General features: G+C 35.7%; 1 protein-coding gene and 1 non-coding gene across 3 annotated transcripts; both read left to right on the top strand.

Annotated features, from left to right (window-relative positions):
- The first annotated feature begins 187 nt into the window (after positions 1-187).
- On the top strand, positions 188-25991 carry pio (zona pellucida domain-containing protein piopio). Of its 2 annotated transcripts, none has more exons than XM_065311787.1 (8): positions 188-450; positions 4066-4134; positions 7667-7730; positions 8268-8479; positions 21955-22097; positions 22185-22581; positions 23830-24000; positions 25040-25991. In XM_065311787.1, the coding sequence occupies exons 2-8, from the start codon at positions 4081-4083 to the stop codon at positions 25238-25240; spliced, it is 1242 nt and encodes a 413-aa protein (XP_065167859.1). In that variant the 5' UTR covers positions 188-450; positions 4066-4080; the 3' UTR covers positions 25241-25991. The 2 variants fall into 2 exon arrangements, with proteins under 2 accessions (XP_065167859.1, XP_065167858.1); XM_065311786.1 differs by having other exon boundaries at positions 190-764.
- Positions 13247-13368, top strand: LOC135799922 (U5 spliceosomal RNA). Its single transcript, XR_010550087.1, has one exon. It is a non-coding gene; the product is annotated as a U5 spliceosomal RNA (small nuclear RNA).
- Positions 25992-27947: the final 1956 nt, after the last annotated feature.

Here is a 27947-nt window from a genome sequence, read left to right as displayed (position 1 = left end):
TCGCAAGACTTTTGTGGACTTTTGCTTACCTTTTGCCGCTTTTGCTTTCTACGACTTTACACCGTCCTTCTTCAGCCCACACCATCTGCGCACTGCGCGCCCGGCGCGACTTGAGCAACTTGACTCGCTGCGCTATAATAATCATTTTGTATACCTACTCCGCGGCGCGGCTCGCGATTAAATTCTCGTCGGACCAGTTGGGCAGTTCATGCAGTTGGTTTTAAGACATCGCCGAAGTAGCGTCGCGCCGCGTTGTCTCCGCGTTGTGTTCCGTACAACCCGTAGGGACGCCATGGAATAGAATAATGACGGCAGGCGACGATCGAAGAAGCGCATCGCGAATCATCGACAACGATAAGGGCCGACCGAAAGGGCCATGTGATCAACGCGCAATACACTCGCTGGAGTAAACGATATAGATTTATTTTACACGACTGCTAAAAGAAAGAAGTACGTGCTTTTAATTTATAACTTGCATATATCTACGAAAATTCAAATCGACGTGAATTGCCATCGGTGGTGGCTGGGCAACAACAAGACTGATTAATATTTAAGTGTAGTGTTTCCAGTTGTGTTTCAAAATCGAATTCTTCGTCTTGTTGTCCTTTCGGTATTTTAATTCAAATACTGTGATATTTTCCGTCCGTGGTGGAATATAAAATTGTATTATCTGGATTATACGCACGAATCTTTAGTCAACTTCAGCGAACGCTTCTATAATTCTTATTGGAATAGAAAGAGGCATTATAGAGTAAATAGTAAAGGTGAGTTTCAATGAAGCGGAGTATTAGTGTACTCGTATTATGCAACTGCGTTGAGCTTATATTAACGCTGGAAGTTGAACATGTGATTCGAAAAAAAGTTTTAACTACTAAAACAGGCACGGTTTTTATTATTACATTACTTTAAAGGTCATTTGATACAAGATCATAAACAATTTTAACATATTAATATAAAAATTGGTTGAAAGTTTTTTTGTTGCAAATTTAGTAATTACGACCTTGAATTATTCGTTTGGTATTATTTATAATCGAATGGGTAAAAGAGGAGAATTAAAGAGTTAGGGAACAGAAGTTAGGTTAAGAGCACCATGTTTAATTCGTCTTTTTAATTTTTCAATTTTTTTCTTTTAATTTTTACAGAATTTGTTTGAATAAACAATGACGTCATTTTGAAGTCAAAAATAAGTTTGCATATAATAAACTAGCTTTTGCCCGCGACTTCGTCCCGGTAGTATTGTAATGTAATTCGTTTTTACTCGCTTGTTCTAGACATAGTATGTGTCAATTATATCAATAAGATTCGAATTTTATTTTAAAGAAATTAATTAAATAAAGAATTGCTAATAATGCACTTTAGCGCGCCATCTAGGATTCAACTATTTAACTATAACTATGATTGAATCTCAATGCCAACTTTTATTCTATAGAAAACGGCTGTCTTTTGAGATTTTCTGGCAAATATTCGAATTTTTCTCGCCGTTAAAACCATCCTTGGACTTTAACAAACATTTAAAAAAAGAATTGTCCTAATTGGTGTACTTATATAAATAAGTAATTTGTCAATGCAGTGGAACGTCGGTAATCCGACAATCACTTTGCAGAGCAGTGTCGGATTACAGAAAACTGCCTAAGACCCCTTACAGTCCGGAATTTTTTTCAAAACAGTACCTTGTAATCCGACAAATTAGAAATCCTAAAGTACAAACATATGGCATATGACCATGTCGAATTACAAGGTGTGCCGGATTAAGCCGTGTGCGTCATTTTTTTCTTTCCGAATTATTTATCAAACTTGACGCAAAATTTAAAAAAATCTTGAAAAAGTTTGATTTATTCTTTATGTGCCATTTATGGACGACTAAATTTAAGCACTCATCGAATACCAATGCAAATCTCTCAATCGATAGTTTACTGTTTGTGTACACCTATAGCACAGTGAAAGACAGCGGCCAGCCCTGACTCACTTACCTCAAGTTTGCGATTTTTCATCCGGCGTACTTTCTAACATACCAATAAGTCATCTGCGATTTTGCTCATAACTTGTCTCGATGACTTTAAAAATGAGAAAACATTGTGACTCGAGGGCAGAGACCAGAGAGAAAAGATCTCTATGTATGTGGTGCCAATTTGTGTTTTGGTTAACTTGTCGGCATGACTAATAATTGTCTATAATAAGAATAAATTATAGATTTTTGCATGTTTCAAAATTAAATTTCAGATTTATTATTGTACACCGCAAATAAATAGAATATGTGATGAGGAATGGGACTGTAAATAAGAATGAGTGGTTTTTGAGTAATCATAGTTATTAATTCATTTTATTTAATTAGATTAGTTATACAGGACGAAGAAAAAGTACGATCAACTTATCATATATTATTATCTACCGAATTATTTAGGCACTTCTCAAAAATACAATTATTTTCAGTTATTTCTATAAAATTTCTATCTCGTAACACATTTAATAAAAATTGGGAAATTCGCCTTCAATTTAAAATTTATTAATGTGTCTAATAAAAACCGCTTAGCGAAAAGTGTTTTACACTGCGCATTAACACCGGAGAGGTGATTTGAATGCGTGCTTGTCACCTGCCAAAGCTTCACAGGTTTTATTTTTTTTGACAAAATTTAGTCAATCGCCAATTTTGATGGATAACATACAACATTGTGAGGTTTCCTAAAAATCCGCTTAAATAATTTTTGCCTGAAAGAGTAACAAACAAACAAAATTGCATTCGCATTTATAATATTAGTTGCTCAAGTCGTTTTAATGCTAAATGAATAAATAAAAAACATTTTTAAAAGTTCATTCGTGGATTATGCCAATATCTTAGGTATTAACTTTTTATCATATTTGTTTCATTATACTTACTCGCTATCCTCCGAAAGTCGACTTTTCCGACTAGTGAACCACTAGTTAAATCCAGAACATAATACTCTCCCGTCATCTTAAACAAACTTAGATTGAAATTATGCAATCCAATTAATTCTCGGGCAATAATCATCTCCGTATTCTCCAGGTGCACGCTTTGAGCTCAAATAATATTCACAAAGCGCATTCGTCTCGAAATTTAATTAAATTTCACTCATATGGTGGTCCAGCGCAGGTCTTGTACGATTTACTTACAATTTAGCACTTAACAGCCACAATAGCGCCTGCAAAGGTAATGTACTGTGAGTAGATAATTTAAAATTAATTTGTTGAGCGGCAGGCCGAACAAGGAAGCGAAGCAGGCGAACGCGAAACAGCAAACCTAAACAGCGCGCCGGCACCGGTGCAGAAAACACAGTGCTCGTGTGGTTTTTGCGCGTTTTTGCAATTAGCGACCTTCGCGAAGACGGCGGACGCTTTGTCGCAAAATGTGCGTCCATCCGGCTACTGCTTCGGCTTCCTTAACTGACAACATAACATAACCTGCATGCTTATGCTAAGTTTGTGCTAATGTAATCTCATCGTTTTCGCTTCATTTACGCTCATGTAGTGTTTTAACCCTGAAATACTCAATACGTTCATGGATTATGTAAAGTTTCACTTCCAACATAAGCAAATAGATTGTAAATAGTTAAAAATAAAAAAATATATAACCTATAAATATACTTGGATGTTGTATTTGTATATATGAAACATAGTCGGGTTAGTTACAACTTTTATAACTTAAAAACTACTGAACAGATTTTGAAGATTTATAATTTTTTGGCTTTGTTTTGCCTCAGAATAGCATAATAACTATTAAAATATTTTAAATTTTGACTTTAAGGGTGATAAATTGAAAATAAAATTTGATATAGAGGTTCAATCATAGTTATAGCTAAATAATTAAATCCGAGATGGCGCTAAAGTGCAATATTAGCATATCTTGTAGCTTTAACATTTACTAAGTCTTGAACAAGAATGTAAAATTTAATTACAATTTTACTAAATACTAACGAAGTTGCGGGAAGTGCAAATTTTTATGATTTTCCATCACAAATTAAGATAGGAATACTCATAAGATATACCTAAGTATATTGTATTGATGAATTTCTGTAACTGTCTGACTTTCACTTTTTTTTCGTTTTGCAGCCCACAAAAGAAGCGATGAAGAAGCCAGCGCAGAAAAGCATCCTCTACGCGACCGTCGCCGCCATCTTGGTGAGTGTACCTAGTATATAATACAATCAATCGAACATCCATGTTTATTTTTTCTGCACAATAAAAGATGGATATTAGATCATTGCTTTTAATTATGCGCGCATAGCACCGAGTGTATCTACAGCGCAATTGTTTGTTCTTTTGTGTCGGCATGGCAGACCAACTTAAGCGCGGCGCGCACGTTTGCTAAACGAATGCAAATTTAATTGTGAAATTATAATGATGTGGCCGCGCGCCCGGTGATGACGCTCTCCGAGTTGTAAACTTGTAAACTTAATATGAGATCATACAATCGCGCTGTTACAACATACTTGCGAAAAGTGGAGAATTCTAGATGACTGCAGTGCATCTGTCGGTATCATTACTGTCAGTCATGATGAACAGGCATACAAATCATGTGAACATTAAATTCCTCGAGATATTAAGATTAAATATTGATGTTGCATGATGTTGATAATAATTGTGATACTTGTTTTATTATTGAAAGATATTACAGTTTGAGGAAATGCTTCAAATGCTTTCAAATTTCCCGATGTTATTACGAGTACGTTAGTTATATTTTTTTGTTCTCGGAGTTTTATTTTTTGCTGTTGGCAACACTGGCGTCTCTATGTCAGATATGTCAGATTGGTAACTAAACTGTGAGGTTATAATTATTTTCTCTTCAAGATGTAGTTCCTAGAGTAAATAATAAGATTTTACAATAACGATTGAACTTTTGGCAAGTTTTGGCCTAAATTTCGCGCGGTTGGCAACACTGGCGTTTTTGTAACAGACGTCAGTAACTTAATTGAGAGGTTATAATCAGTTTTCTTTAAATATATAGCTTCTTGAATGATTAATATGATCCTACAATAAATCCTAGTGATATTGAATTATTTCTGCAATAACTAGTGAACTTTTGGTTAGTCATAAATATAAGCAGTTCTCTTAAAATGCCAGATCGGTGATATATTATTAACTCCAATTCACCCAACTGGTTACTGTCTGTTACGACTGCTGCGATTGATTGTTGCGACTGGCATTCGACTGTTTTTAATTCTCAAGGCAGTCCACCTCGCGCTCGACAAACAAGGCGGTGTGGCGGAGGCAACGTTGCGTCACTGGCGGCGTTTTTACGCTCCGGAGCCTCCGGGAGCGCCTCCAAGGATATTCACGTTGTTATATTCAATTCGACGATATAATAAATTAAATAATTACCGTGTTGTTTAGCTGTTTACGTTTTTACGTCCACCACACGAAAACTCATCTCCACGCCGCCGGTATATAATTCAGTTTTATACCATCATTCTTGTTTTAATGCGTGTGTTTACATCTTCATTATCGAACTCTATGTTTCCGCGCATCGCATCTTAATTACCGCATTGTTCCTATCGCGTTATTATCTAATAAAAACCACGTGGAAGTCATCCTAGTGCGGGCGCTGTCTATTTCTGTGTTTATATTTTTTCTATTGGAAGCAGTAATTATTTGCAGGAAAAAATATGTCACATTAGCATAATTACAATTAGACGCACGCAACGTGAAGAGAATCTCTGAAGGACAGTTATGGCACACGCAGATAATAATTTTGTAAACCAACAAGAGTAATTTGTTTAGTGCCGCGTAATGAAGCACGTAAGATAATAACAATGTGTTTTTGTTTTTTTCTTTCTCAATCACCGATTGTAATAAGTAACAACTTGTAGGTTATGTGAAAGATGCGCATAATGTTGTGCTAACGGTTTATTGCGTTATTAATGCGCTGTTTAATTCATCATTTGTGAAATTATTGCTTCCTCTAACATTCTAGTTACCGTATATAATTTTAGCAATCTTATTTATACTCTTGTTACCTGTTACAATTTCAATGTTACGTTACGCATTAGAGTGCTGCAGAGGACGTTGTTGATGTAATGCTGATGTTTTTGCGTGTTCTGCGCAATTCCGAATAATGATGGTGTTTAAGCGAAGCGCTTTACAATTTTACTCGGACGTAGACTATTTGATATGGGAATATTTTAATGTAGTTGTTCACATTTGACCAAATAAAAAGTCAAGCGATGCGGGAAATTTTCATAAATACATTCGTTTCGAAAGTTTTTGACCACCTAACAACTGGTAGGTGACTACTAGTGACTTGAGTTTTTTGTTGTGCAAAAGTTCAAATGAAATGTCAAGTGGTTCTTTCATCTTTTCGAATGCTTGCCGTCGCGTGTCATTATGAATTCTAATTTATTTTGTGTAGAGTAATTGAGTGCTGTTAGCGTCGGGTCATTAAGCAATTTTCCTCTGAAATTGCGGAAGGTTTTGTGAAATGTCTTTTTTAACTAACTGGCTTGTTTTTGTCGTGCTCACAGTTTAAGTACTAATTAATCCATTACATTAAGTATAAAAGACAAAAAATGTGCAACCAGTTTCAGAGGAGGTAAGATTAGACAAATCGTATCTTTGGCTAAGATGTATTTCTATAATTTTTGATACGAGAAATCTATAATAGAAAAATGAATCACAAAATCTATTGGTAAGCGCATAACTCAATAACGCCTAGACTAAATTGGTTAATTGCCGGGAAATCCCAAAAGACAGCCCTTTTCTATAGGATAATTGGAATTGAGATTCAATCATAGTTATAATTAAATAGTTGAATCGAGATGACGCGCTGCAGTGCATTATTAGCAATTATTTATATAATTAATTTCTTTAAAATAAAATTGCAAATCTTATTGATTGAATTAACACATACTATGTCTAGAACAAGACAGTAAAACGAATTAAATTAAAACACCACCGGGACGAGGTCGCGGGCAAAAGCTAGTGATAGTATAATTTTTGTGTTAATTGGTTAATTGGCATAATATATTACCCATCTATCTGCAAATAATCAATTTTTTAACTTGAAAGAGTTGGAATAGAGATTAGGTATATGATTGCTGTTATATTTATTTAATTCAAATCATGATGATATTCCTACTTACTTACATAAAAATCCCAAAGGTCACTTCTTTGAAAATAAGTTACATAAGCAATAATCACAGTAACACCCGGCCTACTGTTGTCGTTTTAAATTTTATGCATTCGTAAATTATTCTCGTTCTGTCTACGCATAGAAATACAACTTTAAAGTCGTTTAAGTGCATGCTATGTACGCTGAAAATTCAAATCTCGACGCCATTTAACGATCAAAATTTTTAATATAAACTGGTTTATCGATATGCACTTGTTGTCTTGATGTCTTCCTCAAAGTACGATATTTACCGTTAGAATTCGTAGGTAATATATTCAATGCAAAGTGTGTGTGGATGCACATGTAATCGAGCATCAAGGAGTTGTTAATTGCGTGAGAAATGGATTTTCCAATCGTGCGAACGTCAAATAATTGCGCGGCGCAAATTAGCTCGCCCGGTCGAGATAATGATATGATATTAAGTTGCCGTTGCGGCCATGCGACCAATATCGATGAGATGAGATATCGAACGATCTGCGACATTACACTGATTGCATAATTAATTACCGTTTGTAATTTAACACGTTTTATTCTTTTTGTTTACAGGCTACTTGCACATTCACTGCCATTAATGCTGCCAACATTCCTGAAACATCACTACCAACAACAAGTAAGTTTAAAACTTTAGGTTAAGTTATAATACGACGTTTTAACCTCAAAATTTTGTTGATTGATTGATTGATTCAGACTGAATTACATTAACATTTTTACCTATGTGGTTATGCAGTGTGACTCACGAAACAAAGACTTTAAAAAACAAGTTGTAAGTCCGAAGACAATAAAGGCATGACCCGAATTTATTGCAAAGCAACAACTTTCGTTTGTGGGTCTTGGCTGTTGTGCGCGAAATAGATTCTCAGATATATGCAGGCTGCGCATTTTGTCTGGCTCGCGGCGTCGGATTTTACTTTCAGTCATATCATTGCAGAGAGTCTGGTGCGCCAACCAACAATGCTTCTCACTTTCTTTCCCAGCCAGCCGCTCGAAACAGCCTTATTATTTAATATTAGCATGAACAGCATCTACTGCGAATACGATATCATAATTAATTCATTAATTCGACTGGAAATAAATGCAAGTTTCCTGAGTGGCTGATTCCGTTAGCTTATAAAGTTATCTAATGCGACTGGTTTTCTTTTCGCTGCAGAGTCGCCGGAAGTCGCGTCGGATATACGAGTGGAATGCAATAGTGATGAGATTGTCGTCAGTGTGAGCACGCGCTCGGGTAGATTCAATGGTATGATCTATCCCAGGGGATTGTCGAAGAATAGCACGTGTCTTGGCGAATGGGTGCAGCGGAAGGCGCCCATCAAGTACAGCCTGCCATTGAGAGGATGTAATACGATGAGTACTGAATTGGTAAGTCATATTTATTTTATATTACTTGTTTCGCTCAACTGGCAGCATACCCACGTCCATAAATATTGTCTTACAGTAATTATTTAGAAAATTTATTTAAATTCTGTTAATATTATTCTGCCGATAGTAAAATCTAAGTTTGCCAGACCGAAATATTTAATTAAAAATTTGGAGGAATTTTAAAATACCATTTTTTGCAATGATGCATAAAATAACGCAAAATTGACTGAACCATTTTTAATAGATTGCAAAAATATAATTTTAAGTGTGTAAAATAAAGGAAGAAAATTATTATGCAGATCCAATCAAAGTAAAATCAAGGTAAAAAGCAAAATTGGTATAAAATTGACAATTTTTACCTTAAAATCGGTTAAAGAAAGACCTTTTATTAAAATCGGAGAAATTACTCTTTCAACTATGTAGGGAAAGGTTGGCTAAGTCATACCTCTAAAATACAATTGGCCCAAGATTGAAAGTTTTGCAACATAATGTCAGTTTTTTGACATATTTACCTGCTTAAGTTAATATAGCTTTAATTCGTATGAGAATAATTAATCAGAAATGTTTATATTCTTGTAAAACATCAATTTAAAAAAAAAATGTGTGATCGGTACGACTTAACAAACCGGTCTGTTAAGTCGTACCATCGATATCCTAAGTCGTACCTGTGCCAAAGTAATATCCAATTGAGAATATATATTAGTTTAATAATAATATATTTATTTGCAAGGAATTTTTTACTCGTTTGGACACCCCAACACATTTGTCATGCATCCAAATTTTGCCTTTGAGGCACTGAATCATACTATCTTCCCTATTCTCATCACGCTAGTAAAGTATCTTTGGTGCGCAACCTTAGCGCCGTCTGGTGGCGCAGCTGAAACCTTGAGTCTCATATGTTCTATAGGTACGACTTAAAAAGCGCAAAGGGGTACGACTTAACAAACATGTGCTTCCCGTTCAAAACAACCTTAAACAATATATCAGAAGGAATATTTAACAAAATCCATGTAGAAAACAATACATGGATAGATGTATCCTTACTAATATTATAAATGCGTATGTCCTGAAGTTTATAGTGCTTTCACGCAAAAACTACTTAACAGATCATCATGAAAATTTGTACACATATTCTTAGTGGTCCCCGAAAGGTTATAGGCTACTTTTTATTTAATAAAAATAATTATTTTTTAAATTAAAATAAAGAAATTGTTTAGTCACTAACACCTCTGCATCTGGTTATTTGACTACTTCAACGCCATCTAGCATTCCAGCAATGAAGCTCACACCTAAGTACTATAGTACCATCACACTGTATTACCGACAGCTACGTCAACATCAAACCCGTACACATATTCTTAGTGGTCCCCGCTGGTCCCGGAATGGTTATAGGCTACTTTTTTATTTAATAAAAAAAATATTTTTAAAATAAAATAAAGAAATTGTTTAGCCAATAATACCTCTGCATCGGGCTAATTGACTACTTTAACGCCATCTAGCATTACATCTAAAATTTAAAACTTTATTGCATGTAGTAATTTTTTCACATAGATAATCCTTGCCAAGCAGTGAAATATACATTCTTTCTATCAATCCGTTTCAACTATGTATAATGATTTCTATTATTTATTTGATGGATTCAACGCGAGCGAAGCCGCGGGTTAAAGCTAGTAACCAATATTTAACATGCCCTTTATTAAAATCGGAGAAATTACTCTTTCAACTATGTACCTAAATATGTTAAAAATTGCAAATCTCCAGAGTTTATAAACACTTAACGCGAAAACAAATTGTTTAGAAAAGTGTTACTTTATATCATTTTCTGAAGTAATACTAAGACTATTCTCTAAGTGTTAGACAAACAAATGCAACCAGATATACTGATAAACGTTCTACACCCAAAGACTTTGTTACTTTGCACCGCGAGCGCAACTAATCTGGACTCCAACTCTTAAGGCAATAGCCAAGAATGTATGGCGTGTGATAAAAGCAGTTGCACTAACTTAATGACTTCTTACTTGATGTACTTTAACGAACAAAAAGGCTTTTTGCACGTCTACCCGCTTCAGCGTGTCAAAGCGTGTCAAATGAGACAATTTGTGCATGCGGGCTGCGGCACAGTTACCAAATCGAAACACTGAGTCTGAGTAATATACAAAAATTTAAAAATATACGGCTGTCGTCGTCTGCAAAGGAGGCCGAAACCTTGAATTGCTCATATATGTGCACGACTCGCGGAACGCGCACATGTTGTTTTTCGCCAATCGAAAGTGTTACGTATTATTTGTTTTTACGCTGTGTCAAGTTGCCTTATTCGTTGATGAGTTGATGCAAGAGCCAGGCGCGAATGAGGAGATTCAACAAAACGCCTTGTTACGAAACTGCACGCTGTTAAAGTTTCACTTTTTTACGATTGCTAATCTAAACGTGTTAAGATGCATTTCGATGCGTGATCAAGTGCGGAAAATTGAATTGGTAGCTGAGGAAATTTTGTAATTCTGTAATTTTATGCGCGCGTGCGTAATCGTATTGACATTATCTAAAGTGTGTCAACAAATTGTAATTTTAGTCATGCGTTATACGCTTATTCAGAATTAATTAGGTTTTCTTTTGCTAATATAACCTGGATAATTGAGTTTTGCTCGATGTTTTTGTTATTCATCTTTCAAAAAGTTTAGTTTCACTTGCAAAATATGTTATATTACAACATGTTGATTAGTTAAGAATATAAAATAATAAAATTAATTAATTTTTGTTATTGTCATGTTTCCAAGATTTAATCAATATCTAATAATAATTTTGTAAAAAATCAAATTCTAAAATTATTTTTTAAAATTCATCTATAATGTAAAAATTAATCACATCTGTTGGTAAGCGCATAACTCAACAACGCCTAGACAAATTTAGCCAATTCTTTTTTTTTAATGTTCGTTAAAGTCTAAGGATGGTTTTTACGGCGAGAATTTTTTGAATAATTTCCGAGAAAACTCCAAAGACAGCCCATTTCGATAGGATCAAAGTTGGCATTGAGATTCAATCATAGTTATAGTTAAATAGTTGAATCCGAGGTGGTGCGCTGAACTGCATTATTTGCAATTCTTTATATAATTAATTTCTTTAAAATAAAATTGCGAGTCTTATTGATAGAATTGACACATAAGTACTATCTTATACTTGTAGATCAAGAGAGTAAATACGAATTACATAAATTTTTATTAAACACTACTGGACGAAGGCGCGGACAAAAGCTAGTTATTATTAAAATTATGCTTTTTGCAAAATGTTTGATTAAGAATTAAGTAAAAAATCAATCAAAAAATGTTTGTTTGACTTGTTGTATAAGTTTCGAATGCTAATACTTTTTCATAACAGCTATTGAGTAATAAGGGTTGGAATGTAAGCTGTAAGTGTTTATGATATGCTAATACTAAAATCAACATAACAAAGATGCCTCTAAGGCCGTAAAGCTATGCAAAAAAGTGAATAGTCACCATTTGCGCCAGCATGTGCAGTGGGCGCGCACCCGAGAGCCTCTCGGCTGCTTTTATCATTACTTTACACTTTGCGTCATTACAAACTTGCGCGCGGTGGTCATCGTAGCCTTTTTCGCCAACAACAAACACGCATCAGAAGATATGAGGAGGACCGGTTCGGCGGGTTTATGTGCGCATCGACGGGCAGCGATGTCCTTTTTTCTCTCCTTCTTTACGGTAGAGGCTTGCTAAGACCGTGAGCACCGCTGCGGTTTTATATCGCAGCGATGCAGGCAATGCATTATAAATGCACTCAAAGCCACAGCCCCGCACACACCACATGCAGAGGCGTGCAACAGTGCGAAACCCAAAAATAAAAAACATCTACCCATACGTATAGATACACAACATGAGGATGAGCATCTCGAGCGGGCGCGTACCCTATACTTAAGGCGAAGAAGAGATAGGCCGCGGTGAATAATATCCGTGGAATGAGGAACGCTTCTTCGCGGCAATCGCGGCGCGCCTGTGTGATACACATTTCGCTACAAATTGCACACATTATGCGCGCCTGCTGAATGGAGAGAAAAACGCGCCCGCGTTTGATTTATGAGAGATGAGACGCAACTGCGTGAATAGAGGAGGTTGTGTTATAGTTTTCTTTTGCGATGTTTGCATGCCCGAGCAAAGAAACTGTTTTTTCCGTCATGGAGCGCAGCGAGAAAAAGTGAGAAAATCATGTTTTAATGGTTGCCTTCGCATTGTCAGTATGGGCATTACTAAATCACAATGGCAAGTGCAACTTAGATTGTGCTAATATGTACATACCTACATAAATCATCATTATTTTCTAGATCGAAAACAGCGAGGAAAATGTCGTTATTATCTTTTATCTTTATATGTTGGGCATTTGTTTCCAAATTGGTCTTCAACTTAAACTGTCAGATAAAATAATATAAGAACTATAGCCTAAATAATATTATTAGTAGAAGTATGAGTTGCTATTTTGTGACGTTTTCACGTAAAAACCACTCAATCAATACAGTTACATTTTCGTATGGGGATATTTGGGATATAGGGGTAAAATAAGAGACAAACAATTAACTAGAAAATTCAATCAATTTTATAATTATATAATTTGAATATATTTGAATCAAGTTAAAAATAACTTCGCCGACATACTTTTATGAATGTTTTGTAGTTATTTCGATGAATACTAGAAGGCGCTGCTAAAAGTTCTCCATGAAATAAACCCCTCCTGTGTGTTTATAAACCAGGTAGTTTTCAAGGTTCGTCACTCTGGTTTCCCTTCAAAGCGAATAAATCTTTCGCCTTTTACTAAAGATTTCCGTGGAGGGGAACAACTCAAATGAGTCTGTAAATAATTTTTTACAGGCCCAGCAATTTGTTGCGGGGCCGTCTTAACGTATCCAAACATAAATATCATTTTTTTAATTTCTATCTCTTTTTTGTTAAAATGTCTCAATATTAATTTTATTACTTTCAATTGTGAATACGTAATCCATTATATATTTTACTAGTTAACCGGGCAAACGTTGTTTTGCCATATAAATTATTTCAAGTTTCTAGATAAATTTTAGTGTAGACAAAAAGTAACTTACTTATTATAAAAAATAGGGATTGGTGATAAGAAACCAAAAATTTAGGGTTGTATGTATATTTTAATGCCACATTAAAAAAATAAAAACAAAAAATTTCGACCAAAATTTAAAAAAATTAAGGGTGAACAACCCTTATCACTTAGAGATATGAAGTTACCGATTCTCAGACCTACTGAATACGCATATAAAAATTTTCTTTGAGCGGGATGAAAAATGATTATTTTACTAAAATGGCTATAAAGAAATAGGGGTTGGTGATAAAAAACTTAAAATTTAGGGTTGTATGTATTTTTTAATTCCACATTATAAAAAAAATAAAAACAAAAGAATTTGTCCAAAAATTAAAAAAAAAGTTAAGGGTGAACAACCCTTATCACTTAGGGGTATGAAAAATAGATGTTAGCCGATTCTCAGACCTACTGAATACGCGTATAAAATTTGGTAAAAATTGGTAAAGCCGTTTCGGAGGAGTATGGAAACAAACACTGTGACACGCAAATTTTATATATATAGATTAGTTTATGAAGTCCTCAGGGCTAAACATGGATAACTCAACATATAAAATTGTAAATCTAATAAAATCACGTAGAATTTTTAAAAATAAATAGTTTAAAAGTTTCAATATTAATAGACACAAAAATGTTTTAAAGTGCGGGTTTTGCACATTTTTTTCCATTATCTCTGCATGTAAGAAAATTGCGTGCATCTGAAAAGTTTACCTACATAAACAAGTGAATATTATTCCCATACCCTGGCTGACAGTGGCCGCACTGCTTCCATCCCCCATGCAGCTGAAGCGGCAAGCTGTTTTGCATACAATGTGTAATTGCCGGCAATTTGCGAGCCGTCCGCTGCCGTGGATCGCGAATATGTGTATAATCTGAATGTCTAATAACAGCAATGTGTGGTGTTGGTACACGTCGATACATTTACCTCCGTGGCGGCTCAGGTGCGAGGCATATACAGGATATATTCGTATTTTATTGGGTTTTAAAGAAAACTGTTTGAGGGAAAATAGTGAATAAAGTAAGATACATTGTATTTTTATATTTTATTGTTATGGCAGCTGCAGTTAACTTGCATTACTTGACTACAATTTAAAAATTGCGTTTCTTAAACTTTTTATATTTTAGTATTGCAGATTTCGCGCCGAGAAACAAAATTATTGTTCATAATTATTTATTTAATAAGCAACACCCTGTAAAAACTACTGTGCAGAAGCTGTGCGCTTGGTATATTTAACTACATACTTACCTACTTGCCACCAACATATGAAATTATATATTTTTCGCTTGTCTTATGATTTTATGCTGCGTTAGTTTATTTTTCGACCGTAAAAGAATCGCTCACTTACTACGTGCACACGCTTACCTACCTATGGCAATAGTGCATAATTTAAATTTTCGAAACGACCGACGCGAAACCTTGAAAAGTGTTTTCGGCGTCGCGCCATCTTAAGAATAAGAACAAAGCACGACGTGCAAAGTTGAGTATGAGTTCCACTGTTGAATGCATGATTTATACGAAATACAATACCTGGCGTAACTGACGAAAATTTGAACAGAACATTAGTATATGGGTAATGATATAGAACGTGTGGAGCGTGTGGACTGTGCACGCCGCGTGCGGGAGTTTAACGAGAATTAGAATTTAGAACCAGCCGGCCGCATTGTGATGCAATCACAATTTCATATTTCGATTGTTGGTGCGAGTGTTGGTGCTGTGCTATTCCGTTGCTTGAAAGCAAAAGTAAATCTCGCAACGGTTGCGCAAGGTTGTACATGCATGTGATGGGAGAGCTAATTTTGCTAAATTTAATAGTGTGAATTATTTAAACTGTAATTTAAATTTTGTTTAATTATTGCTTATTAAAGTAAAATATAATGTTAGGTTTTGAAAATCGTAATAAATGTTAAATTGATGTTACCTAAATAATCTTTTTTTTTTAATTTGGATTATTCATTTTTCTTTTAACTTTTTTATTCAAAAAATTAAAATTCTGTTTATTATTTTATTATATTTTATTTTTAAGATGTTAATAAAATACATTTTTCAGTTTCTGACAATGCCCTCGAGGTGAAACATAAATAACTAATTAAATTTAAACATGAGCCGTCTATATATTTTGCAAATTAATTGAAATTGTTACATGCTTCATCATGGCGTTATGGCGTTATGAGCAAATTCTTCTTATTTTAATGTAGAACCATTCAAAAATTGAAATTTTAATTTGAAGTGCTGGTTAAAATACAATCTTGTGGAAATACGTATATCAACATATAGATACATATATGAAAAAAGTATTACATATTACATATATTCAATTATATTACAACTTTAGCAAAATACCTTATTTGTATAGTTGGGCTATTAGATATCCCAATGTGGATTATGGTATAACCTATCAATGACTTAAGTCATCTTAACCGCCTAGTATTCCTCTTTATAACTGAACGAATGACTCAAATGAAAAACATAGAGATACCGTTACACTAAATGTCTAAATGGATGTGGCGCTACGACGCCACGCGAATGAGGAACAGTATTAATTGCCGGTTATGGCCACAACCGTACCAGACAAGACACAAGAGGCAATGACGGAATATTTCCACTGGGCTGTCACGCCATCATCAAGACTATCAAGCCTAGCAAAAGGATGCCGAGATGCGGAAAGTAAAGACTGCAATCCTCTGCAAAAATTTCGATAACATCATGCACTGCGCATTAAATACGCCCAAATATAGATGTAAAATTAAAGTTTTTGATTTTATAACTTTCAACAAAGGAAAACAACTTTGAATTTTTAATTTTTTAAGTTAGCTTATTACTTCTAAGAAAATGACGATACCTTTAAATTTAAACATTGCAAATCCACGTTCTTCTCATTAATAAATATTAAAATAAACCCGCCACGTATTTGCGGTTTCTATTTATAATAGTGATGGACAAATCTTCGCTTATTATACTATCTCATTAAAACTGTACGTTTTAGTCGAACGCTCACAACGTTTTGAAAATGTTTACACACTCAACAAAGCATGTAATGCACACGCATGAGACCATCGCACAACCCACAAAATCTATTCAAACAAAAGTGTATTTAAGTATTTATGATGTAAAATTTGCATTCGTTCGTCGCGCATAAAACATCCCATTCAAAACTTTATTCACGCGGTCAGCCCTGGAGGTCTTTTCAAATATTTTATGGCCACATAATATTCTCGTATGGCGAGTGGGTTTATAAAGAATAATTTATATTTTTTGATTTGACCATGACTTTATGTGAAATAACAACGCTACTTAACGAGCTGTAATTATTCGTAGTGTTATAGACTCAATATAAACAGAAAAAAACGGTTATAAAAACGACGGTAATTTATTTACAATTAGTGTTTTTTGTCGAGATATATTTTTTAATATTTAATTGAGGTCTAATTTTGAATATGCACGCGAAAACTAGTTTTAATTATTTAATCAGAAATAGTTGTTGGAATGATTTAAATTTGAGTTTTTGAAAGTAAATTATTTTTAATATCCAATATGACATAAGATAAACTACAATCACTTCAAAACGGAATGAAATTGGAATTGTGTATTGAGATAATACTAAAATTGTACAAATTAATCGGTAGGTTTGCCTTTCTAAACTTTTATGCTTTGAGTTGGTGCATTCGACATATTGTAGCCAAGAGGCAGGTCTCTCACATGTCTTATATTTTTATTAAGTGGATTTTAAGTAATAATGACAGCGATTGTGTAACGCCACCGCTGTAGTGTTGCGGATTGATTAATTAAATTGGTCTGTTTGAGATAAATCACTACAATCTACAATACTTCCGAGGCGGTCGTGATCTAAAAAGAAAGTATGTTGTGTCTAAGTGAGTGTAAAGTAAATACTTATTTGCAAAACGGATTTTAGGTTTTAAGAATCGTGCGATTATAATCAGCAAGAGTTTAAATATATTATTTATCTCAGTGAAATAATCTCAAATGATATATTTTAGCTTACAAATGTATATTATAACGGTTGATTAGTTTTTTATGGTTTTAGTTTGTAAATAATAATGATATTATTTGTAAAAGTTTAGTTATAGCTGCGTGAAATAGGTAAACGCTTTGTAAACGGAATATTTTCTAAATCACAGAGTTAATTTGGATAAAATTTCAGATTTAGATCTGGTTTTGTATTAAAATAAATATTAGGTATGTATCCTTCGCTGAAAAAACACAGTTTAACACTATAAGAGAACATTTTCTTGACGTAAAAAGTAGTTTATAATTGTAAATTTCTAAAATTCATGTATTTCAAGTTTTTCGTGGAAGGGCATAGTTAAACAACAAAGAAATCTAGCAGAAATGCAACAGGATAAAAAATAACATAATACATAAATATTTATTATTTTATTTTACTAATAATACTCCCATTCAGGGGCGTAGCTACCGCCGTATTTGCCGTATCAATTATACGGGGCCCCCGGGCCACGGGGGCCCCCAAAGTGTGTAAGGAAAAACCTTTACCTCCATATAAGGGCCTCCAAAACAATTTTTATACGGGGCCCCGACAAGGCACGCTACGCCGCTGCTCCCATTACTTGCAAAATTGTCTTTATTTATCGACAAACCAATAAAATTGCAATTTCTGGTTGATTTTCTCTCTACAACACATTTTAATCTGTTTGCAAATTGTACAAAAATTTAAAAAAATGTAAAAGTCAGAAAGTCGTAAAATCCCAATCCTAATCCTAAAGGAAACGGAAACAATACATACATGTTATTGACACTCACTACTTTCCGAGAAATGTTTCTCTTCCTCTAGCGCAAGTCCCCTGACAATACACAGAAAGAAAATGAAAACGAAGAAAGTAAAAACCAACAGATACACATTGTATGCCATATTAAACGTAAAGAAATGCTAATATCGTAAATAAGAAATTCTAAATGATTTACGAGAATTGACTTTAGAAAAGCGCGAGTTTAACACTGGTGGGCAACAAACATTTATATGGTACACATTTATAGTGAGCGCGCGGAAATCATCCGTTTGTTTGGTCATGGCATTGTGAAAGTGTCTTTTTTATACGTGTAGAATTTATCATTGTTAATGTAAGACGCAATATCATGCTCACCTGATAAAAATGTTTGATGAACTTGGACTTCATCCGCAGGGTTACTCAGGTTTATCTTGAAAATTCTTAAGCAGTGTGCATGTGTGCAAGTACTCCTAGGTACGTACTTATAAATTATTACACACATTAAACCCGTAGGAATGTCTTAACATTCGCTAGAGCACATCCTCTATTAGTGAGTTCGTGTTTTAAGTCGTAAATTTGTTTAAATTCCGAATTTTAAGACTTTCCAGCTAGGTAGGTAATCGTATGTAGGCGAATATTTATTACCATTGCAACATTTTCGTTTAAATTAATCTTAGTATCGAAATTGATGACGATTCGAAATAGCGTTGGAGGAGGTTATGTCGCATTCGGTGTGTGGGTAACACGCGAAATCCAAGAATCAACTTTCAATTTTATATTCGCAATCGATGCGAATTTTCGGTGCAAAAAAAATTGCGAGTGTAAAATTGAAACACATGAAAGTAAAATGTGTTTTGCAACGAAACTGGTTTCCATTGTTCACGACGAAATCGTGGCCGGCTTGGTCAAATTATGATGTGAATATTTTTTTGTCGTCTGTAATAATTGCCCGTGTCTCTTGTGGACTCTTATTGTTGCGGTCGCGACAAGTAAAAAGAGCGATACTGGCAAGGTCGTCGCTGCTATTATTCCAGCGAGCTATTCGCGTGGGATTTTTGAAAGGTCGCAGTGTGCGCTTCCACCAACAAGTAAAAAACACATTCTGGATAATACGAAATATATCGTAGGAAGAACAGATTATTAATACATTAAAATCTTTAGTTTATTGCAATATATTTCGGTGTACGTGACGCCAGTTTAAAAAAAATTGTAGGTTAGAATAATCAGCCAAATTAATAATATCAATGCAAACGCAAATTTATTTGTTGGTGCCGTTTTCACGCATAATTCACCGCAGCAATTTTGATAAATTTTGATATAGGGATATTCTTGACTAAGAAAAAAGAAATAGACTACTTTTTGTGGCTAAAATATTGCTTGCAGAGTGTAAAATAAGGGATGAAAGTTGGTATGGAGATTTACCTTAGAAATAGTAAATTAATTCAGATCGAGATAGCGTTAAAGTGTTATGTATTATTATTTCTCAAATTTTTAATTTAAATTGCTTATTTTATTATTGAAATCGGCACATTATAATAAATTATTCCTTTACGAATATGAATAAAAACGTTAGAATATGATACAATTACGGTGTTCTTGACAAAGTCCAAGACCTCTCTGTAGGTACCAATGCCTGCTAATTGAAAAACCTGGTCGCAGACAAATCACATTTGATTGAAATGGCGACCATTAAAAACACTGGGTACTCGTTCACAATCTAAGTGACTGCTTGTTGTTGGTAGATACCAACCGACAGAAACAAAACACGCCGCAATTCAATTGAAACGAGTTTTTGTACGTGCGCACATCTTGTTATAAATGATTTTCATGTCGTCGGTAATGATCGCATGCAACGTACGTACTCGTATTCTTTGATTTGATAAATTTCTTGCCACCCAGTGCTACCACACTACGCCGGAGTCTAATCTCACTAGCAAACTGCAAACAATTACCTAATTGGCGCTAATGACGAATCTTTGTTCGGCACTCACAACCGGATTTAATGACGTACGGCGTAATTGGCCAACGCAAACGTCGACGAATTGGTGATTATGAGTCATTCGCAAACGCCCACAATGCGAAAGACTTTTGCTTCTAGAATGTTTGCTGTGTGTGTGTGTGTGTGTGTCTGTGTGTCTTTTAGTTAGCACTAATAGTGTAATGGTTGCGTGCGCATAAAAACGTTCAATTTGCGGTGTTAATTTATTTACATTTATACGCTCTTGGTTGCTGGTTGTTGCAAACTTCCTTCGCACGTTTACGATATGGCCACACCTCGCGCCTGCTGTGTTCCACCTTTCCAATGACAGTACGTTACATGTTACAACAATGTGTTGTAATATTCTTCGCGAAACAGTTATTTTACATTTGCATTTGCGCTACAGATAAGATTAATAATTCGGTGAAGTATGTGACAGTAATGTTGCGAAATTATTAACTTTCACCTTTTATTAAGCATCCAGTGTCAAAGATGGTAACTGAACTTTCGATGTCACTCCCCAAAAACACGGTGTTGCTACTACTGACAAATGTTTTTATTGTTTTTTATCCACTACGGCTTACACATTTGCACACGTTTAGGGCATTTCCCCCACCATTTTTTGCGGGTAGTCTAAAGAGCACGTAAGTGTAAAATAGCAGCAAGTTGCCTATCCGTCCATGTGCAGTTTTCTAGATCCCTTCCCCTTTTTTTCTATTTTTACTTCGTTTATTTTTATCACATGGTGCTCTCTCTCGGGTGTCCAAAATTCCATCAGTTTATGACTTTTCAAAAACTTCAATTCCAATGATTTTTCATTAGTTTGCATCCACAAAAAGATAGCTATGCCAGAGCATGCACAATGCGATGTAATTGGTAATTGGAAAACTGGATACGCTTTGTGTTTACTCAAAAGCGAACGCAATCACAACTGGAACAAAAGAGATGAAAATAATAGCCAATACAAGCAGTACATAATATGTCCGCGTTAATGCAGCAAGCAGCTATGTAGAAAGTGAGCTTTTATCTTTTTGTCGTTTGTTTGGCGCACGTTCCTTCCTCGCAGTATTTATACAGTACACATTTGCAATTGAAAGTGTTCATATCCATATCAGCATGCGATTTCTTTCAGTCATAAATGTCTATTATTATTCTTAATAATCTTAACGTATTCTGCGCGACGTGTGTGTCTAAATAATGCAAATAATTAGGAGTACCATAATAAATAGCGTGCTGAATGTGATTTTCATATTGTTTATTTACAATATATTTAATGGTATTTTAAACATTAGTACCGCTTTAATGTCAATTTACTGTTTGAAAGACTAAAACGTAAAAATGTTTTACCAAAATAAATATTTAAAAGCGTTGACATTTTAAATGTAAATTAAATTTACTAAAAATAAAAGAAAACATTTAATATTTAAATGTACAACCCACGCAGCACTTGACAGACAAACACGATTGTATAATTGCGGTCGTAATTAAAAAGTGCTTGCGCAATAATTAAAACGAAATTAAAACAATTAACGCGTTGATTTAATTTTGCAAAACAAAGCGCCGCCGCTAGGCAAAGTGTGCGCCAGCGAGAAACGTGCGAAGAATGCAATTATTTTTTAAATTGTATTTGCAATTATTTTTTATGTTCCAGGATGACGGCGGCATTGAATACTTCAACACCATCGTCGTTCAACCGCATCTCAAACTGGTCACTAACCAAGGCAAGGGTTTCCACATCAGGTGTCGATACAACACGCGCAACAACACCGTGTTAAATGATTCTCTCAAAGTCGAGTTAGTAATTTAAAAAACTTAAAAATTCACATTTTTAAATTTCATGCGGAATGTTATTTTATACTGTAATCAATATTTTGTTATCAGTTTGAGTCATGCTGATCCGGTAACTGCGACTGCCCAAATGCCAGGCTGCACGATGAAGATTTTCTCCGGTGATCCCAGTGTAAAAGAAGTGGCTGAAAATGTAAAAATCGGCGATCCTTTGACACTGCAAATTGCCTTGGACCAACAGGACACCTACGGTCTGCGTATAACTGACTGTTTGGTCCGGGATGGTTTGGGCTGGGGTGAACAAAAACTGATTGGCGGTGATGGTTGTCCATTGGATCCGGAAATAATGGGGCTGTTTGAATACACCGAGGATAAAACCCGTGCGACTGTACATTTCCAAGCGCATAAGTTTCCATACACTGCTTCAGTATACTATCAGTGTAATGTCAAGTTGTGCGTGAAAGCCGACAATGGATGCGAGAATATTACAGTGAGTATATTTATTAAAAAAAGAAACAAATGGTTATTTACGCGTGTTGAGTGATGTTTCAACGATGACAATCCGTTTTACGCTTCTAAAAGTTATACAAAACGCTTTTAAAAGGCAACGTCCGATTGTTCTTGGTTCAATGCACCTGATCGTCTCGTGTTTTCACGCACCAGCCTTGTCCGCTTGTCTGTATCGGATGTGCCTTTTGATTAAAAAGTAATTTATACGTCGGTTTTGGCCCGATGCGGCCGCGCAATAAGGAAATGCTCTCGCACAAAAGGCGAAATGGCGCCGGGACCCGTTTAGCGGTACCACGCGTACCAATGGAGATACCCCTGTGGTATGTTTAGATTGCAGGCATGTCGTGCGTACTGATGGTATTTACATGCCGCGGCCGATGTAGCGCAACACCCATGCATCATGAAACCGTCCGCGTCTCTATCGCGATGGGTATTCATTTCGAGTGTATGATAATGTTTAACAACTGCACAAACAACGCAAAATATATGGCGTCGTAATTGTTGTTTACGAGGAAACAATGGTTTGGTCGGATGGCGCGTGGACCGTTAGGCGATGTGCACGGAGGTCGCAGGTCGCGTGTCTCACGTGTGAAATCATTTTTCGTGCATATATCACACAATGGCGGAGTTGTATTTGCACATCACGATTGCATATTTGTCCTATAAATGTTGGAGGTGAGTTTACAGCTATTCCACTTTGACCAGGCATTATAGGGTCAAAAATATTTTCGAAAAAAAATATTTTTTATTCACCTGAGAATAATTTAATGACAAAATTTGTTGCGTGCGGTCACGTCGCATGCCTTTCTTCAACACTTTCCTTCGACCTCACACGGACGACCGGCGAGACGCTCAAGTCTCCAACAGTCAAGATCGGATATCGGATATCCTGCCGTTTCGCCAAGCCGATGACTAAACGTTTCCTTTCTGCGCGTCTGCTGAAAACACCACTGCCAGGTTCAAAGCCACACGACATCCACGACACAACAACACAATCGTATGTCATGCAGATGCAGCTCATCGAAAAAGAAAGTTGTAATTGCCGAATCAAGCATAAGCATGACACGCGTGCGGATAACTCCGGATAAATAAGACGTAAAAAGGTCGAATCGAATGACCCTGGGAATGGGAATCTCTCACTGATCTATTATCTTAACATCTTAGCGTTGGATTCGCGCGATGGCGTCAGTCCGAAATGAAATTTAGCGTTTTTTTTTTCTGTTCACAGCCGTCCATTTGCGGTGGTAATCGATTACGTCGACAAGCGGACAACAGCCAGGTCGGCGATAATAGCGAAGGAACCCCGGCGACCATCGAGGTCTACAGCGGACTCTATGTCAACGAAGCCAATGACCTTTCTAAGGCTGGATTGGACGACGATTCGGTCTTCAGCGAAAAGGTAAGCGCTGTGCCTGCGCAAACGCATAAATACAAACATGCGCCGCGTAGGTATGTGTCTCTCGGGACGCAGAGGCGCATGTTGAGCATACTTTATGCTGTGTTAATCAAAACACGCGCTCGCGCTACCGCATTGCACAATTTCACACTGCCATACAAATTCCATCATCTTCTTCTTTACGCGCAACAATGCACATTGAATTCCTACAATTGCACACATTTCGCATCGTTATGAAAATGAATTACTACGCGTCGCGTATAAATCAATAAGCGTGGTATGTGCGAGGTGTGCTAGCTACATTCACATACAAGGCATGTGTGCGATTCGTTCCGGAGTTTAAGTTCGTATATGACATACGCGATGATGGATATCCCTAACATGTTAACCTTGTACTTACTTCGGGCATGGGGCTTCAATTTCGCAGCGCACAATGCGCGTGATTCATGACTTCATCCCACACACCTTCGACGGGTTCTTGGTTCTTGCAGTCAGTCATGGGCTGGCTGTGCTTTTTTTCGAGGTGCGCTAGCACTGCGTGCGCGCTAATCAGCATTGTCTTGTCTCTTGAAGGAACAAACGAGCCAGCGCGTATCCCGAGTTGTTCAACATGGAACATAACTATCTTACCTAATGCTAATGACGCTGGATTTTTTTTCGTTTTGACTTTTACACTCATTTTACCATTCGTTCTGTTAACTTTTAAATGGATACATGAGCATTTTCTTTTGTTCCAGTTTGAAAACAAGAAAAAAACTATTTAAGTTATTTAGACATCTTATTTTTTGGGCTTAGTTTCTTTTCAAACCTAATTTAGTTGATGATGCTTAGGTATTTTCACTTTCAAGATTTCTTTACGATAAGTACCTATATAGGTATAATAAACAACGTGTCGTCGCATTTACACACTTAATTAAATCGACATTAAATAAACAAATCAATTAACACTTTACTACCTATGACACTCGAGTGTCGCGACCCAAACACTTTCACTCGTTTCTTTTTGTTGTCTATGTTTGAATTGATGACTTTTGTTTTCTAGAGCCCTGAGGACAGCATTTGCATCTCGCAGAAGAGCTTCGCCATCGGTATTTGCATAGCCGGCCTCATTCTGATGCTGTGCGTAATCGCGGCCATCCTCTGCCTGTTGGCGCGCCGCCGCCACAAGAAGACGTCGTCGAATCCGAGCAGCTCGATCTACAGCGGCCCGTACACGAACACCGCGTACAGTCACACGAGCTAATCGAATATTACTTAAACAAAATATGACGAAAAAACAACGAACGACCTTTCCAGTGCCATTTTAACGCGTATCCCAAGTACCACACACACCTAACTCTTTAATTTAATTACTTCTGTCTTTTGGAAGAGCGAAACAAAAACACACAAACAAAAACGGCACGCGTTCATTCGAGCAAAGATGACCTCAACTTTTCCAAGCGTTTCCTAATACTATTCGTAATCGTGATAATCTAGTACATACAACAATTGCGTATATTTAAATAACACATATTATCGGGGAAACCAATTACACGGTGGTGGGTGAAGTTTAACTTATTTAGCTGACGTTCAATTAGATAGGCGCTGATGCGAAATATTGAATTTGATAAATTCGAAGAGCGTGCTGATGTTTTCATGCGCCGCACGCACATTCAGATTTGTTAAATTTGATTCGCAGAGTAAACATGCATTCTTCTTATATGTTTCTTCAATTTGCGCTTGCAGTGTGTACACGGAGTGAGTTATACTGCAGCGAGATTGTGCGTATCATTGTCACATTGCATTCTTCATGCCAAAAAAAAGTTGTCGTACTTGGCCTTGTACATAAATGAAAAATTACACACCTGCTTCAATTAAATGAGATACTAATGTGACTCTGGTACCGAATCTACCAAGGAATCTTTACGACGAATTAATTATTTACACACTTAAAGAGGTGCTTAAAATGTTAATAACTTAAAACAAACAAAATGAATAAAATATATTTAAACATATTCATTCATTCCCTATCCTGTTTTTCTAATCAACAAGTAAATAAATAGTAATAATTCCTAATAGACCAAGAGCCAGTGACGGCCAGACTTTCGTCATTTTAGGAAAGATGAAATTTTGTCCATGTGTTTCTCCAGCAAAGGTAAGAACGATCCCCAATTATGAAACCTGGATCGTGGTTCCTTTGGCAGTTAACAGCCAACAAAGATGTACACATGATGACCTATGTTTCGTTATTTTAGCATACTCCATTTTTGCATATTTTGTTCGTCACATTATTATAACATGCGCTGCTCATTGCCAGTCACCTGGTATGGTTCCAACCCTAGCCAGACACCCCTAAAGTATTTTTTTTAAACTTTTTTACTTTCGTTATATTAGGAAAGCTGAATTTGATACACATTATACAGAGAGCTATGAAACTGTGTTTTCCAGCACGCCAGACAGTTTGGTCGGTTCTATCATCCTGCCAGACGCATTGAAAGTGTATAAGAGTTGCAAAATTGAATTGTTTATACCTACATGAAATTTTCGAATAATAGTAATTTTATTTCAACAAATATTTAATAATAATCCATATACAACATATATGATTCGCTCGCAAAAATTGTTGAAGTAGCTCACTCTTGCAAGGTGGTAAGCTGCTAGCATCAAAGTTGCGCAATTTTTTTTATTAAAAGCTTCAGTTAATTTGATTTTATTTTATTTTTGTATAAACGGACGGAGCAGGCGATATTGATAACGATCAAACATCGGACTGGAGTTGCAGTGATGGCGAAAATGGAGATATCGATAACAGTGATGATTATTATTAAATATTTGTTGAAATAAAATTACTATTATGCGAAAATTTCATGTATAAACAATTCAATTTTTGCAACTCTTATACACTTTCAGTGCGTCTGGCAGGATGATAGAACCGACCAAACTGTCTGGCGTGCTGGAAAACACAGTTTCATAGCTCTCTGTATAATGTGTATCAAATTCAGCTTTCCTAATATAACGAAAGTAAAAAAGTTAAAAAAAATATACTTTAGGGGTGTCTGGCTAGGGTTGGAACCATACCAGGTGACTGGCAATGAGCAGCGCATGTTATAATAATGTGACGAACAAAATATGCAAAAATGGAGTATGCTAAAATAACGAAACATAGGTCATCATGTGTACATCTTTGTTGGCTGTTAACTGCCAAAGGAACCACGATCCAGGTTTCATAATTGGGGATCGTTCTTACCTGTGCTGGAGAAACACATGGACAAAATTTCATCTTTCCTAAAATGACGAAAGTCTGGCCGTCACTGGCTCTCGCTCTATAATGTTTCAGTTGATATTAGGGATGTCTTGAAAAATTGTAGAAGACATATTTTACAGTCATTAGTGCCAAAATTGTATTAAACAAATAATGCAATTTACAACTGAAGTAAAAACTTGCTGATATTCATATATAGTACAGTCATTTGGTGCTAAAAAACGTGGTTGCTTGGAAAATAGTGTTGGATTGTTGAAAATTGGTATTCATATAGATTTCGATGTGCTCTTTACGAATTTAAACTTTGCCACCTCGTATCTTGTGCGCTCGCGCCACCATCTTGGAAAAATGGTGCCTAAGAACAGTTTTTTGACCATATCTCCTTTCCGACTCATTTTACAATAAACATATCTATATAATAAATTAGACTAGAGAAAATTCCCTATAATTTATGTAAGTACCTTTTTCTTGTAAAATTAGTAGTTTTGGCGTACGGGCGCCGCAAAGTCTACTTCAACATTCGTTTTTGTCAAAAACTCATTTCCACGTCATCATGACTTTGCAATTTTTGCTTGCTATGATTTGAGGGGTGCTCCGGCTCCCCCTCGCTTGTTGAAAGTTTCGCCGGCCGAGTATACTTTTGTTTTAGTATTTCTTCTTTGAGTCATTATTACATATTTGTCGTTCTGAATAGTCGTGTCGTTTGCAT

This window comes from Atheta coriaria, unplaced genomic scaffold, assembly GCF_025399875.1.
Source record: "Atheta coriaria isolate IRGN ID8LTWV9N9 unplaced genomic scaffold, Caltech_Dcor_3.1 hic_scaffold_9_pilon, whole genome shotgun sequence".
In the NCBI taxonomy this organism is placed as follows: domain Eukaryota; kingdom Metazoa; phylum Arthropoda; class Insecta; order Coleoptera; family Staphylinidae; genus Dalotia; species Dalotia coriaria.
Note: the sequence above shows the minus strand (reverse complement) of the source record. Positions and strands in the feature narration are given on the sequence as shown.